At 42.8% G+C, this 17,587-nt stretch overlaps 1 protein-coding gene across 1 annotated transcript in view; it reads left to right on the top strand.

The window, feature by feature from the left end:
- The window catches only part of ADAMTS17 (ADAM metallopeptidase with thrombospondin type 1 motif 17), a 198,674-nt gene that overhangs the window by 6,235 nt on the left and 174,852 nt on the right, over positions 1 to 17,587 (top strand). The window contains exons 2-3 of the mRNA XM_018560245.1: positions 554 to 918; positions 13,309 to 13,486. Of these exons, the coding sequence (XP_018415747.1) occupies positions 554 to 918; positions 13,309 to 13,486 (543 nt within the window). The remainder of the gene's footprint in view (positions 1 to 553; positions 919 to 13,308; positions 13,487 to 17,587) is intronic.

Below are 17,587 nucleotides of genomic sequence, written 5' to 3'. Positions count from 1 at the left end.
ACAGGTCTATTCAGAAAAGGGTGAAGAGTTTGGAGAAGGCAGGAGAAGTGAACAATCTAGGACAACATAGCTGAACTGGAAAGTGAGCTGAATTGGAGAATTTTTCCAAATCGGCTATTTTGTCCTAGATTGTTCACTTCTCCTGCCTTCTCCAAACTCTTCACCCTTTAGTGAATAGACCTGTATGTATTAAAATTGATGGCATTCCATGGGGAAAAAAAACAGTTCTTTGAAAGTGTGCCTACTTTTAGGTTCAGCTGAGCCTGACCCATGCGTACAAAGTGTGTTTCTCATAGACTAGAGTAGCTGTAGGTGGTGATTTACATTTCCTGGGCTGTGAATATAAATTTGAGCTGATTTACCTAGCACATGAATGTACCGGTGGTTTCAAGGTCTAAAAGTCCAAAAACCTAGCACATAAAATTTATTTTTGGGCTGATACAAGTACATTGTTGTGAGACTTACACACTGTATTGGCTGTAGCGTGACTGGTTGGAAAAACATTGTAGCTACTGACATCATCTTCATATGTGAATCACATTTTGTTTTGCAGCTGAATGCTCTGACCCAGTAGTCAAAGTTGTGATCCCGCAGTTAGTATGGGCTGGAGAGGTGCCTCTGCCACTGCAAGGAGATGAGTCAGTATTTTCTAACATCCGAAGGCCGCGCTCCGTTACAACAGGCGTAGGAAGCCACCCGAACAATATGTACATCCATCTACCAGCCTTTGGTCAAAACCTGCATTTGCACCTGCAAAGGAACCTCAAGTTTCTGGCTTCAGGATTCATAGTAGAGGAGAGAACAGAGCTCGGAGAGAAAGTCCAGAACAGGATCCCTGTGGATGAGCTTTGTTTCTATACTGGAGAAGTTCTGAACCATAACAGGTCTTTTGCATCACTCAGCGCGTGTGCAGGACTGGTGTGTATGTTTTTTGTTTTTATGCAAACCATAATCTACACATATTGACATTTGTAATTCTGTCAACTGGAGTGCTACACGTTTACTAACTAAATCTTGTATGTAAGGCGAACTATGATAGGCTGGAGCTTGGTGTAGTGAATGTGAAGCTGCCGTTAAATTGAGTATCCTGGAGATTGAAAGATGAAAGGAGATTGGATGAAATGGCCCCTAAGATTAATGGCCAGCAAAGTCTCTAATCCTCTTCCACTATACTAAAGAGATGGGTTTTTTTTTTATTATTCTGTGCCTCTGTTGGAGGGATTTCCAATAAAAAATATTAACTTCTAGCTGGAATTTAGATTTAACCAACCATCTTCAACCCTAAGGACTAAAGAGAGTATACTGCCACATGACACTAAGTTTTCAATGTATACATTTACTACAACTTTGTTATTATGACTGTGGGAAGTCTCAAATGTTGTATTTCTTCTGGTATCCTGTGTATCATGTTTTAGACCAGTAAGATGCATGGAAACATTCAATGAAAAGACGTCCTGGTGTTCTAAAATTACAAAATTTGCACTCCAGTTAATTTACATTTCTCCCTTTTGTAGTATGTAGAGTAATATACATTTTACCTTATTTATATTACGTCAGCATAATATGCTGGACTTCATGCAGGACTTGCACACTATGTGGAACCGAAGAGCTCACATTCTAGTGTCCTTATTCACACACTGGGCCAAGTTTGGGAGGAATCTGATTACCTATCAGTAAAAATACAAAAGGTCATAATCTTACTGAAAGTATTAATAGGTAAAAACTCCAATGTAGATAAGCAAACTCTATTCTTTTGAATATTGCCATCTAAGCCAAATGCCTATTTTGTCTCAATATCAAGCAAAAAACTTGCCAGTAAGTAACAGTGGTTATAGATCTTCCCTACTAGAGAAGCATTGGAACCCCATAGCAGGTGCCATAGTAAGTAAAAAATGGGTCCAAAACAGTTGATTCACTGGAGGAAAGTACCGTAAAAAGTAGACTAAAAAAAAGTAGACTAAAGTGATAGATTATACCTTAAGGGTGTAGAAACCTAATAAACTAGAATGGGGAACATGTGTCTTATGTATTAGCAGTTTCTTCTTACTACTCTGACATATCTAAGAGACCGATTTATTATTTAATTCAGCTTGACACCTACAAGTATGTTGCAGTCATATGATAATGTTTATGTTGGGAGTGGTATGCATTCCTGGTATGACAGATGTCAGTATGAATTGGCAAATGGCTTTACTGCTACATTCCTAGCTGTCTCCATTTTTTAATTCTTCTGGATCTCTGATAAGGATGACTTTAGTAGATAAGCTTTGTCAAATGAAAACATTTCTGTAACTCCGTAAAAACGTCTATATATCTATGACATTGCACATGTTTTAAAATTACATACTCATTTTAATGCTATTTATTTAACGGGAACTAAGAACTATTTATTTTTGTATCTGGGTTATTTCTTCTCAAACCCTAGTTTTTTTATACTTACAACAAGTGAGCCTATTTAACTTGATCTAAGTGGTAACAGTTTGTCTTACGAAATTAGTATGACGTCACATAGTATACAGTTTAGATGATGTCCATAGGTTGCCTCTAACTCCCACGCCGGTTGACTGACACTTTGTATGAATTTAATGATGCTAAACAGCAGATGGAGAGTGGTGGGAGAAAACATTTTCATCAGTGATTTAGAGTTTATGGTTCATGTTGCCTTGCACTTAAAAAGTCTTAAATGCAGTTAAGATAATCTCCTTTACCTCGCCCTTCTACTTTTTTTTCCTATGTGATAATGAATAATATTTACACTAACACTGTCTTGAAAAAGGAGACATTAATGTAACTGGAATGTCTAGGGTGACAATATTCACTCATTGGCTTACAATTCAGTGATGACATTGTCTTCCCTGTGTGTGTGTGTTGCCACTGTGAGGTACAATGAGCCTGTAAGTTCGAAAATGGGACCAGGTAGCATCGTCACCAAAAGTGACACACCGCATGTGGGTTTATGTTCCCCGCAGCCGTGACCATGTACTTAGCAGGCGGAGATATTACTGCAAAAAAAAATCATGAAAAATTTTTTTTTGAACGTTTTATTAAAGATTTGCACACGTCTTTTGTTAACCAGTGCTTTCTAATGCATTGTAAAACTTGAGTTCACATCTACTTCAATGCTTGTGAGTACATCACAGTTCTTCCATCTACAATGCCTTCATCTTACCTACTTCCCAGATGGCTGGGATACACTGGTCTACAAATTTTGGGAAATTATCGACCTCCGAGATAAAATGTGTTTAATTCTTACATATTTTGATTAGATGAATTAGAAAACGGGTGATAAAGGTGCTGGTTGGCTAAAGTTTTCAAGATATTTCACAATAAAGATTTATACACAGGCGAGTATATTTGCCTACAAGGGAGGAAGTGTCTGATGATCATGATGCCTTGTAACTTCTCGACAAAGTACGGTAGAACATTTCCAAGGAACAGTTGCGTGATATTTTCACTCAGAAGCCAAGATGCCTCGAAACTGTGTAAAACGCAGTTAACTTCTACATTTGTGGCAAGGTTACATTTGCATCTCAAAAGTGCAGTATGATGGCAGTGGTAAAAAAGGCATACCACCTATATTTTGGATGCAAAATAGGGGATCAGGACAAGAGTTGGGCCCCTCATTATTGTTGCATTACATGTGCAACTTATCTGCGTCATTGACTAAACAAGAAGAAAAAGGCAATGCCTTTCGCAGTCCCAATGGTGTGGAGGGAACCCACCAATCATAGTAGCAACTGCTATTTTTGCATGGTGTCCCCAACTGCAAAAGGAATCTCAAGAAAGAAGCAGTGGACCAGGGAACATCCAAACATTCCATCTGCACTGTGTCCTGTACCCCATGGTGAAGACTTGCCAACTCCAGATCCACCAGAATCCTACTCTCTAGACTCAGATGATGATGATAAAGACAATGAGCAGGATGCAGCTGATCTTGGGCCCTCGATGTCAGAGGACCCACACTTTAGCCCACCATATGCTCCTCCTGAACCACATCTAATTTCACAGAGTGAACTAAATGACCTGGCCAGGGAATGATGTCAGGATCTCCATGCAAAACGCATGAAAATGTTACATGAAAAACCAATTAATAAATGGAAAGGTAAATTATTGATATCAATAAAAAGATACATTTATAATGATTGGTGTGGCAACATTCTCATTGCTTTATCACATTTTGCAGAAAGGTTATGGAGCATAATCGCACATCCCCCTCATAATTTTGAATTATTTTGATGCAATTTCGACCTGAAGCTGTATCTTAGAAACTGGAGCCAATTAATACTCGGGACTTAATTTTCCTTTTATTAGTGACCCAATCCTGGAAAAATTTAGCTACTTTCATTTCCAAGGCTTTCTCCTTGTAGACTAGTGATATCTTTGTTTAGGCATTGTTCAGGGTCAGCATCTGCTTCCTGGACTAAGGTAATGGTCCACAAATTGTAGAATCATGGAAATCCTGATGTTTATGTAGTAGCTTCCATACTCTTGTATATTTGTACACCGCTTGTACAAATGAGCTTATTGCTGCTTCTAATTCTTTCACTTTTCACAAAATGATAATGTAGAGTTTGTTAGTGGTCATTGGGAGAAAGGGGACTGTGAAAATGCTTCAGCTAGCCCACCGGACTCTAGTGTCCTCATTCTCCCAGATTGCTCATCTCCGCTCTAGGCACAGTAACAAGGCTGGAGATCAATAACTGCTTTTTAAAGACAAAAGGTACCATAAAAAAATACAGATGTATATTATGACATACTGTATGTATTCATGCAGCTGAAATGTTTTTGGTGCTTTTGCTGTCTTGTAAATTAAATTGTGCTTTTCCTATCTACTGAAATGGAGCTAAAACTTAGAGACACTGAAGTTGAACATGGGTCATGAAAGTAAAGTGAGGAGCTTATCAGAGATCAGAATTTCTGGGATGAGTTGAATTTGCTTCCCCAGTTTGTAATTAAATGTTTAGTTGCACTTTAAACTGTTCTAATAAACTAGACCCTGCACAGAGACCTCTGTATCATTCTCTATTAAACCTTTTATGTGGTGACTTACAGTGGAAGTGTTGCTGGCCTTGTGGAAGCCAAGGAGACATAACTAGTTCTGTAGTGTCCTGGATACTAAATTTGGATGCCAAGAATATTGGATGCCAAAATTTGCACCTTCTATACCATTCATACAAAGAGGACATACTGTCCAGCAGAAATACAGTTGTTGCCATTGCAGCTTGGTGAGCGTGCATATATTAAACCATCTGAGGGCGCTGTGGACATGTTGTTTTTTTTCTTATGAACAAGAGCTTGGATACAGTGCAATTGGACCTCTGTTTTGCCGCAACTCATACTGAAATGAATTACTTTGGTTCTGCTGAGTCAAGATCTGACAGATGCTGCGTTGCTGAACATTTCCTAGATAGCAGAGAGATCTGTCCTCTCCTGACTTCATCGCATTGATTCATGCACACCATGCTACCAGGTCAACTGAACAAAAAGTTTGCAAGTACCTGAGATAAATCTCTGCTGTAGGTCGTCTGTGTTTCAAGGGTTTTACCTTTTATAGGAAAAACCTTGTGTTGTTCTTGGCAGGATTGAAGAAAATAGGTCACCAGCACTCCATAAGTTAAAATGAATGAGTCCTTTTAATGGACAATGATGTCACAGAAATCCAACATGAGCCGACGTTTCGGGGCCACACAGGGTCCCTTCTTCAAGGCAAGAGATGTGACAATGTAATAACATCCACAAGCTACATATATACCCCATGTAATCAAATCATTAGTGATGTACACGCCCCCAGTGATGTAAAAACGGCGGGAAAAAAGGCCATTTTGAAAAAAAGAACAGAAAAAACTCTATATGATATAATCTCATTTAACGTCATCATATATAAAACATCATATATATAACATCCAAACTACTTACTGGACGGTCCCCGCAATCTGATGCTCAAGATCAATGCCATGGCTGTGTGTCATCCGCCGTAGAGTTAGTCAGTACGTGGCAGGGATATATCTGATGGCTGTTCGTTACTCCATAGTATGTGGCGCGTCGCTTGGTATCGGCGTATTCAATACGCGTCATCAGTAACCATAGCGATCGGGAGATACAACTCTCCTCTATACTATATTGCGCATGTGCCAAACTATCCGCAAGGTTCAGTACGGGTGAAGCCAGTATACAACAGGTATACCGGTGTCACTGTCAGAAAAACAAAGCATAGAGCATCAGATCGGGGGGAGAAACAGAGTAATTGAGATAAAACCTATAAATAAGATATAATGAGATATAATAAGGCTATTAATTATCACCAATAAACATAATAGCGGACGGACATAAAACAGTAATACAGACAAAAACAAAACAAAAACTTATGGAGTGCTGGTGACCTATTTTCTTCAATCTTGTGTTTTGCACGGTGCCATCCGTGAAGTTACTTCGAGCACCATTTATTTGATTGTTGGCCGGGACTGCTGAAAGGTGTGCGGAGGGCACCTCCATCAATTGTTCTTGGCAGGACTTGTGTTGTGGAGGGAAGCCTCTCCTGAGCTCCAGGCTATGGATGACTCTCTTCCTGTGCCTTGGTTTACATGTCATCAAGGGATACTTGCAAATCACTTTCCTGCTAACTACAGAAAATTAACATCACTGCTAGGAAGCAGCTTACTTGGAATCCATCTAAATTTTAATGAGATCACGTTGGCTTGTTAGTGAAGTTCTATGCAGATTTTTTTTTTTTTGAGCTGCAAGATCATTTCTTGGAAAGGTTACAAATCGGTTTCTAGGAGTTGAGGGCAGATAGGTATTGTGAGGATCAGGCTATTCTACTGCTGGCTTGAGATATCTTGCATACAATGGCTTGTTTATGTCCAGAACACTCTTCTGTTTCTGCACACTTCTGTTTTTGCCATAGGCCATAAGCTTTGTAGGGTGTGCTTAAAGTGCAGCTTTGTCTACACCATAGACAGATAATGATTCATATATTCTGAAGCAGTTCATGACCTTTAAAACAAGCCGTCCCTTACCTCTCTAGCTGCTTATAATGAAAACCTAATTCATTCTCAAAGATCACAACAAAGATTCTAAAGACAATTTAGTCTGTTTCTAACACACAGCAGGCATTTAAATATGCCTGGTGTGTGTTAATACCGTGTTTCCTTGAAATTAAGACACTGTCTTATATTTTTTTTGACTCAAAAAACACACTAGGTCTTATTTTCGGGGTAGGTCTTATTTTTAAAATTAATTTTTGTATGTACAACAATCCACACTTTTTCATGTACAAAAATATGGTGATCAGGGGTGCCGTACCTTTCCAAGAGCAATTTGCTTACCAATCGCTGGCCAGGATGAGCGAAGTGCACTTTCACTATCGATTCCTCACAGGCGGAGTGCATTTGGTATAACTCCGCCTGTGACAGGAGCCGGCGCTATAGAGGAGGCATCGGCTTATGCGGCTCTGCTCCCTCTGGTGCCGCCTTACTTCCTCTAGCGCTGGCTTCGTTGGCGCCGCTGATTCTCTCCTGCCTCTGCCGTGGCTCTTCAGGTTCCCCCTTAATGCCACCACCGGCCCTGGCAATGGTCACAACTAGGTCTTATTTTCAGGGTAGGTCTTATTTTTGGGGGAAACAGGGTACCAGGGCTCTTGTTGGTGGGAATTGTTTGAGGTGAGTACCACAAGCGCTTTATGACATTGCAGTGAGGCCCTAATAAAAGCTCCATATATCTTGCCTGCAGTTATGTGTGCTGCTCTCCAGCAGTGACTTAATGGACCATCTGTAAGCACCTTTGACACCTTGCAGGAGCAGAGTAACCACTTGCCATCCGCCCACTGTAAATAGACAGCTTTTTTTTTACTGCTCGTGTGTGCCCCCTAGCAGAATACATGGGGTCTCAAGAGTCAAATTGAGAACACCTACAGTACTGTGCAAAAGTTTTAGGCAGGTGTAAAAAAAAAATGCTGTAAAGCAAGTGCTTTCAAAAAATATATAATTTGTATTGCTTATTGTAACAGCCGCAGGGTGTCCGGGTCGCGCCGTTTGCGTTCCACCCTGGAGCGCGGCGCTGTGAGGAGAGTCTCTACGGCTCCCCCGGCCGGTCGTCCGTGCACTCCACCCCGGTCAGCGGCGGCCTATTTAAACACAGTCGGGAGGCTGACATGGCGTTCCACAATTGCGGACTGTGTAATATGCTGGTGCTATATAAATGCAAGAACTGCATAATATGATGGCATTATCTACAGCGCCCTGCAGCCTCCCGACACCTTTACCCTTATGAACCTTGTCTGGACAAGTTACACAGCGGTGCTGCAACCCGGCTGGGACCTCCTCTCCACAGCCAGGACTCCCCCATCTTAGGACACCTTCCACAGTGGGAGATCAACCCGTCCGGATCTAAATCGTCACTGCCAGCATTCCTCCATATCCGGATCTGGTCACCTAAACGCAAGTACCCTACCAAGGGATTAGCACGTCCATGCTGTACTGCTATTCTAAGTGACTTTCTGCTAACCAGTAATTGCATGCTTGCCTTTTTTTAGCGGGTACTATCGCTCCAAGAGGTACTGAGATTTACCGCAATACGAAAAGCTCAGTTATCATTAGTATTTATTGTTTGGGCCTATGAAGTAATAGGCCACCCTTAACCAGCATTAAGTGAGGTATACGGCAGATGATGCTGAAACCCCTAACTCTCCGTCCAGTCAGAGTGACGCCAGGTGTTTAAGCCTGAGTAACCGTTTCTCCTCCTCTTTGACGCAGGCTAAGTGCGTTATTGTCCTGCCGCAGCTGAGATCCAAAACCCAGAGAATTAGGGGGTGCGTGACACTTATTTACAAAATGCAAAGTGAGTGAACAGAAGAAAAATCTAAATCAAATCAATATTTGCTTTGACTACCCTTTAGCTTCAAACCAGCATCAATTCTTACACTTGTAGAAAGGATGTAAGATTAGAGTTAGTTGTTTTGATTAACCAATTATACCAAGCAGGGGCTAATGATCATCAATTTCATAGGTGGGTTGAAACACAGTCATTAACTGAAAGGGAAACAGCTTAAAACTTGGTGTGGAACAGCCAAACTGTGCTACTAAGGTGAGGTTGTGGAAGACAGTTTCATGTCACAGGACATACACCATGGCAAGACTGAGCACAGCAACAAGACACAAGGTAGTTATACTGCATCATCAAGGTCTCTCCCAGGCAAAGATTTAAAAGCAGATTGGGGTTTCAAGATGTGCTGTGCAAGCTCTTTTGAAGAAGCACAAAGAAACAAGCAATACTGAGGACTGTAGACGCAGTTGTCGGCCTAGGAAACGTAATGCAGCAGATGAAAGACATATCATGCTTACTTTCCTTTGACATTGGAAGATGTCCAGCGGTGCTATTAGCACCGAACTGGGGGAAACCAGTGGGACCCAGGTACACCCGTCTACTGTCCGGAGAAGTCTGGCCAGAAGACGTCTTCATGGAAGAATTGCAGCCAAGAAGCCATACCACTGACATGGAAAGAATGCTATGCGACTGAATTATGCATGAAAACATAGGAGCTGGGCTGCAGAAACATGGCAGCAGGTGCTCTGCACAGATGAGTCAACATTTTAAATATTTGGTTGTAGCAGAGGGCAGTTTGTTCGCCGAAGCGCTGGAGAGCGGTAAAATAATGAGTGTGTGCAGCCAACAGTAAAGCATGGTGGAGGTTCCTTTCAAGTCTGGGGCTGCAGTTCTGCCAATGAAGTTGGAGATTTGGTCAGGATCAATGGTGTTCTCAATGCTGAGAAATACAAGTAGATACTTACCCATCATGCCATATCAGGGAGGCCTGTGATTGGCCCCAAATTTATTCTGCAGCAGGACAACCACCCCAAACATACAGCCAATGTCATTAAGAACCATCTTCGGTGTAAGGAAGAACAAGGAGTCTTGGAAGTGATGGTTTGGCCCCCACAGAGCCCTGATCTCAACATTGAGTCTGTCTGGGATTGAACAGACAGAACGATCTGTGGTTAGTTCTCCAAAATGTTTGGAAGAACCTACCCGCCGAGTTCCTTCAAAAACTGCGTACAAGTGTACCTAGAAGAAGGCAAAAGGTGGTCACACTTAATAATGATTTTTATTTCTCTCGTGTGCATTTACTTTCCATTTTGTTAATTGATAAATAAACTTTTGACACTTCTTTTTTTAATTTTATTTCTGAAAGCATTCTTTACAGATTTTTTTCACACCCGCCTAAAACTTTTGCACAGTACTGTATTTTGTATTTGTTACGTGTTCTTATTCACATAATTAATCCTTTTACATGTTACTTTTGTTTTCTCATTTTGCTAGTTTTCTCTAAACTGAATTCTCCCCTGGAATGCAAGGGAGCTGGTGAGAGTACAATTGATAATGAGATTTCCCAGCACTGTACAGCCAGGGTTAATTATTGCAAATTAAATTTGAACGCTGTTTGTCCTAACTAAGGGTTAAAGATCTAGAAGCATTGTATGTTAACGAGAGGAAGTTAAGAATGTCCCTAGTCTTCCCATTTGGGAAGGAGCATCCTGTCCTGTACCTCAGCCAGAAGCTGCTGCCAAGGTAGGTAGCCTATGCCACCATAGAGAATGAGTGCTTGCCAATTATATGAGCCCTACAAAAACTGCATGATTTCTATGGGTTCTTGGTAATCGTTGAGCACAACCCCCTTAGCTGGTTACACAAATTTGTTGGAGGACAATGTAAAAATTGTTTTCTGGAGCCTTTGCTCCAGCAGTATATAATTTTACCATTCAGCATAGGAAAGGGTGCAATCATGCCATCAACCCATATTGGAGGCCCCAAACTCCTATTTGATATGCTCTTCATGTGAATGCAAAATTATATGTCTTTGCCTTAAAGAACAAGCTAGGGACTGACTAAATGGTTGTATGGGCCCCGCTTGGAGCAGTCATGTGGCAATTGAACTCGTTCTAGATGATGCACTGGCATTGGAAATTCTATCTCCGACCCAACCATCAGAACTGGCTGGTCTACGCATTCTGTGACCAATTTGAGGCAAGAACTCTCCTCACATCATGTGAGGTTAAACGTCCATGTGGCCATAGAAAATAAGTCTGTCCCCGTTCTTCTTTTCTCTAAAAATGGATAGAGTAGTCTGAGAATGCATTTGAAAGGCAGAGTTACAGGATTTCCTTGATGTACTCACCACCATTAGGACAAACTACACTGACCAAACGTTAAAGTTTAGCAGACAAGTCACCTGGCAAACTACAGGTGGTGGCAAGCTATCCTGAATCGTCTGTCTGATCTGTGTTTGTGTGGTCAGAGGATAAACTGATCCAATAAGGATTCTAGCTTGCAGGGTTGTTTGGGGAATGTCGGGAGTGTGTGGGAATCACTCGGCCACCCCCCAACACACCCCCCTACATGGTTAGCAAGTTGTCGTAGGCGTGATTCCTTGACGTTTGGTGGCAGCAGTGGGATATTAATGTGTAGGTGTTGTTTACAGTTGTAACCTGTGTCCAAATTGTGGAACTTTGTGGTCTCGTGATAATCTGCTGACTGATTTCCAAGGATGCCCGGCAGACCTCCCTCATCTCTGTACCCCAGTTCACGACACTTATCCTTACACCAAAGCCTTGTTAATTGCGCCTATAGTGTTTCATTAGCAAAGGAAATAAAGTTTAATGATGGAGTGGTGGACCACAGAAGGGCTTCAACTATACATTTTAAATTAGTACTAAAGGCTATGTGTTTTTTACCTTAATGCATTCTCTGGATTAAGATAAATAACACTTCAGTTTCCTTGCATGCTCCCCACCTCTAAACACTTACCTTTGGTCCATGTCCACTGCCGCGGCTCTAAGACATCTGTGCTGCTTCCCTGAGCATATGGGTTGTAGAGGAGGGATCCTAAAGGGCACAGAGGACAGGGCGGTGATTAGGCTGCTACAGCTGCCTGTCAAATTGCTGTGCGTAGGGAGAAGGCAGGAGCAGAGACATGGCTTGTCGAGCACTATGTGTGTCAGTGGACAGCTTGGCTCAGTTCCTGGCCAGTAGCAGACATGCATGGGTGTCTCCTTTGCAACCTGATAGGCAAAGAAGACACCCGCAAATAGGAGGGAACGACTGCAGTCTAAAACATGTAAAAATAAATGAAATGGTGCAATTTAAAGGGTTATTAAACCCCCTGGTGTGTTTGCATATATCTACTGCTAGCAAGTAGTAGGTATATGCAAAAACTTAAAAAAAAAAAAACACTTTAAAAGAGTTTTAAACTTACCTGTGTCTTCCCCGTGCGCTCCTGCCGAAAATCTGAAAAATCCCGAGTGGCCGCAAAGGATCTTGGGGCGGGCGCATGTGCAGTTCAGATTTTCGGCCGGGAGACGAGGAGAGACACAAGGTAAGTCTATGGACAGCGTGCACCCGCATGTAGACACCGTGGGACAGGAAGTGCCAGCAAGGGCAGAGGAGTCAGCGCTGGATCGGAGACCCACAGCAGCGCTGGAGAGAAGGCTGAAAACGACAGGAAAGAAGAAGAGTATCGGATTAAGAAACATAATTTAAGTGCTGACACTAACATTGGGGGGAGGGAAACATTTTTTATCCTTTTAATGTCACTTAGAACAAAAAAGCGCACTAAGTAACAATGTATCTATTGTGCTGAATTAAAAAAAAAATAATTTCACTTCAGAGAGAGAGAACCATACAATTTATACCTCGTAGACAGCAATTTATAGATTTTACATCTCAAAGCAGAACTCCTGCAAAATATTTTTTATTTAGTGTAAGATAGGGTGGGGAAGGGCAGGTTAATGTCAGTTTCTGTGCCCTTTGGGGAGATTACTTCTCCCATACTGTTCCAACCCTGTCATCAGTACAGTTGCCGCCGATACCGATGCTTGTATCGGTGCATCCCTAATATATATATATATATAATAAAACATATTTTATGTTTTTAGTCTATATTAGATGTTTCCTCCTAACTTCCTAATCCAGTGTTGTCAGTGATTCTAACCTTTCCCCTTTCCCCACTGTAGATAGACAGAGAAAGAGATTGCTTCCTCTAATGACTAATCTCTATAAAGATCTCTATGTATTTAATATAATACCAAAAATACAGAAGAGCAAGCATATAAAAATATGGAATATTACTTTAGGTTACACACTGCAATAAGGCACTGTCTAAATATTTAATTGAATATGATTTCTGATTGGTTGCTAAGAGATGCTAAACCTCGCGCCAACCAAAATATGCATTCAGTGCAGTTTTTCTGAATAGAATGGTCCTAGTCTACGGTAGTATGCACCTATATATCAATTTGATTATGTTTTTTTCTGCAGACTGGATATATTCAGATAGGTGGGGATCAAGTGATGATTGAACCAGCCAACACTTCAACAGATCCAAGTTTATCTTTCTCTGGAAGAAAACATATAATAAGACACAAGCGACAAGTAGAGGAGCCTGGTGCATCTTCCCACCCTGATGTTCAACGGGGGAACTGCCAAGTTATTTCAGGTAATTTCTGGTAAAAAACAAGGATAATGTATAACACACTTGCTTTCATTTTCTGACTTTAACCATGGCCTGCAACTGTTTGTTTGGTATACCACTAACTGTTTTTTCTCCCTTTTAACGTAAAAAAAATCTAACTTCTTATTTTATCAACTGATGTTGAGCAATGTGAATGTGCAATGTCCAGTAAACTTGTCAGGGACCAGGACACCTCCAGGTGGCCCTGTGACGCCGGAACCAGGTCCTGCAGTTCCAGTGCTCACCTGCGGGTGTCTCAGCAATTAGTCACCACCTGATGCTGATCTGGGAGGGTATTTACCCTCTCCCTGCTGTGAGGCCTGTGCCTCAGTATTGTCGCCATAGCCTGTATCCTGTTCCTGCTGCCTGCTTCCTGTATCCTGTTCCTGCTGCCTGCTTCCTGTATCCTGTTCCCTCCTTGAACCCTGACTCATGATTCTTTCCCCTGAGGTCTCCTGATCTGTGGCTCCCCTGTTGTTGCCCTGCTCCCCAGGTTATAACTAGCCCTGCTATCTTCTGTGTGTGATTTTTGCTGTTTGCATTTAGTTTGGCTATTATATGTTACTTGCGGGTGGTGGTGGGGTTGCTTGTGTTTATGTGATTTTTGGTATGTCTAAGAAACTATAGTTCATAAGCATTGTTTGGTGTGGTCACGTATTTGGTCCTCCTGTATAGATACCTGCATGTGTTGTGGGGACACCTGTGCACGGTAGCACCTAATCAAATTTCATTATACTGAATTCCGGTGAGTCATATAATTCACATTGGATGCTATAAGCCTTTGCCATTTAGGTTTTTCCTTAACAAATAAACGTAAAAGTTTGCGGGTCTGTTACAAACCAGTGCGCGAAAACATTATGGCAAAACATAAAATAAGGACTGAAGGCAGAGCACTGATGTAAGGAAGATGAGTTGACCAAGACCAGCTTACTAGGTTCCTAATAGTGGTGCTTCATAATTCACAAGTTGCTGCTCTCTCTTAGGTATTTCTTCTTGGATTTGTGCCTCCCGGGGTTTGTGTTGCGTTTTGAACTACAATCTCATGTTTAGTTTACTCATTTGTATTGAGATTCTAGTTCATCACGGAAGTGAGCTTGGAGGGATGGTTACTTTACACCACACACATGGGGAAGAAAAGTAGCCACCCTCCAGAAGGAAGGACAGTGTCAGCACCAATTCACCGATGATTCGAGGATCTAAAGCTGAGTGATACACAAATAGGATACATTTTGGTTAACAGTTGAGGTATTTGAATGCATTTTTTTTTTCAAATTCTTTATTTATAAACAAAAAAGGTGGGATACAGAGAGTATAAACCAAATATATGAGCCACATGGCTTCACATCAATCCACGTCAATAAACCTGATTGTAAGAGTTATGACAAAAGAATTCAGAACATCTCAAACAGTGTCAGAGCATACATAGTATACAGTGTATATACATGATGACGATGCAGGTTAGATCGGGCTCTCTTCAGCCCATCCCTTAAGGTATTTTGTATTTCTAAAACAGGAAGGGAGCCTCGCCATTTGGCGGACCGCATGGCTCAGCCCACTATTGTGGAAGGCCAGTACTAATCCGGTCCACTCCGGAGGAGTACACATAAACGTACAAAACAACATGACACAAAGTAGTAAAAGAGTGAGAAACTTATAACACACAAGAAGAAGCAGGGAGAGATTCCAGGTTTCAGTCAATTCCAGGCCATCCGGCCTGGATTACTCCTAGCCGTAGCACGGCAGGGTAAAAGGGCCCCGACCGGGAGCCGTTCCTTCCCCAACTTCAGTTCCGGCACACAGCAGAGAAATCCGCTGAGTCTCTGAACAGGTACCATGTACTCCCAGTAGCAACGAATCTGGCCTGGTTCCCGTTTAATGAGGAGGTCAGGTCTTCCATCAGTTTAATCTCCTCCTCTCGTCTAGCCCACATTTCGACAGATGGTTGTAGGGCCTGCTTCCATAAGGCCGGAATGCATGCCCTTGCCGCATTCAGTAAGTGGATTAGCAATGAGCGTCGGTAGTGTTTATGTGAGAGCGGAGCCAAGTGGAGGAGATACACCGAGGCTGTAAATGGAAGTCTAAGGCCTGTAATTTTACAGATCAGTGTGGCGATCTGGGACCAGAAAGGTCTGACTTTCGAGCAGGACCAGAAGACATGCAATATCGAGCCTGGCTCTTCCACTACAGCGCCAACAAACTTCGGATACAGAGGGGTACATAACATGGAGGGTCATAGGCACTCTGTATCATCTGGTCAGAAGCTTGTAACCCGCTTCCTGATATTTGTTCGACACAGATCATACGGTCTACCTGTTGAGGACTAAAATCTAGTAGATCAGTGGCCCACTGTCTTACAAAGTACGGGTGGGTGAGGTCTGAGGGATGTCTAGTTGGTTCTGCCATCAGACATATGGTCTCAAAGTCCGTCAACTGCCTCTGAGGGCATGTCCTTTCCGAGAAGGAACATAGATAGTGTCTTACTTGTAAGGCGCACCACATCCGCAAGGGTGGTTCAGTGAGAGTTCAGATCTGAGCAACTTGTTTCCAGCGGTCTGCGTCTCTGAAGTGGTATAGTCTAGTCAGCCCTGAGGTCTCTAGGGCTCTGGCCAATGGGTTATGCAGACCCGGAGGGAAGTGCGGGCTCCCCACTACTGGCGTCAAGGGTGATGGTAGAGGAGATAGGCCAGGGGAGTGGAGTACCTTGTACGCTACTTGCATCGTGGCACGAACCAAAGGGTTGGAAAGTGGCAATTCCGGAGAAATCCAGGGGGTACCATGCAGCGGCCATGGGCAATCTTCTTGTTCCAAGGCCTGCCATAGTTTCTGACCTGCGTTACAGCACCAGTCTACAATCACCGATAGGTGGGTTGCTCCATAGTAAAGAGCGGGATCTGGAAAGCTCAACCCTCCCGCTGTTCGAGGTCTGGATAGGATCTGATGGCGCAAGCGAGCCCTTTTATTTGCCCACAGGCTAAAAAGTGAGATCGCATCTGTCTTAGATACGTAGCAGGGACTGTAATGGGCAACGTCTGAATGAGATGAGTAATCTTGGCAGAATTGTCATTTTTAAAATGCTATTGCGACCCATCCACGTAAACGTGGAGCGGTCCCAGGACTTTAGATCTGAGATGATGTGTTTCTGAATGGGGATGAAGTTCAGAGCAAAGGTGTCCTTAAGGTCTGCTTGGATAGACACCCCTAGATATTTGATGTGAGACGTCGCCCATTTAAACTGAAAGGCCATCCGGAGGCCGCGTAGGCGGATGTTGGGCATCGAGATGTTAAGTGCCTCAGATAGTTCAGTTTGAAATTAGAGAGACGTCCATAGGCCTCTAGAGCTTGCAAAATATTGGGTAGTGATGTTTCTGGGCTCGATACATAGAGTAGGAGATCATCCGCATAGGCAGCAACTTTATGGTGTCCAGCTTTGGACTCAAGGCCTCTGATATCTGGTGATGCCTGTATCGTTCTGAGGAGTGGCTCCAGGGTGAGAAGGAATAGAAGGGGTGACAGAGGGCAGCCCTGGCGAGTGCCTTTTGAGATGTCGAATGGTTCCGACAAGACACCATTCACTCTGACCACTGCCGTAGGATCCGAGTATAACGAGCCTATCCAGTGTCTCATATTGATTCCCATGCCCACATGTATTAGCGTCTCCCTCAAAAACACACAGTTTACCCTGTCGAATGCTTTCTCCGCGTCTAATGACAGCAGGAGAAGAGGCCTAGACATGGAACGAGCTAGGTGGATCACAGTCAGGGTCCTTATGGTGTTGTCTCGCGCCTCTCGGCCTGGGACAAAGCCAACCTGGTTGCGGTCCACGGGCTCACCCAAAAATGGAATGCATTTTTAAGAATTAAATTGAGTTTAGCGTCACTTTAAAATACACCAGTTACAAAGAGTGTTGTAACTAAGGGCTCTCTGCATTAGCTTCACCTTATGGCCTCAGCATAATCACAGTGGAGTTGAGATCAGGCCCGTATTTCCCACAAGGCCACCGAGGCCCGGCCTCGGGGTGGCAGAGCGCAGAGGGGAAGTTGCGGGCGCCGGTTTAAGGTGTCCGGCGGCCGCACACTACGGTCCGCC

This window comes from Nanorana parkeri, unplaced genomic scaffold, assembly GCF_000935625.1.
Source record: "Nanorana parkeri isolate BGI_ZX_2015 unplaced genomic scaffold, ASM93562v1 scaffold443, whole genome shotgun sequence".
NCBI lineage: Eukaryota > Metazoa > Chordata > Amphibia > Anura > Dicroglossidae > Nanorana > Nanorana parkeri.
The sequence above is the reverse complement of the archived record's forward strand: the minus strand, read 5'-3'. Positions and strand labels throughout refer to the sequence as shown.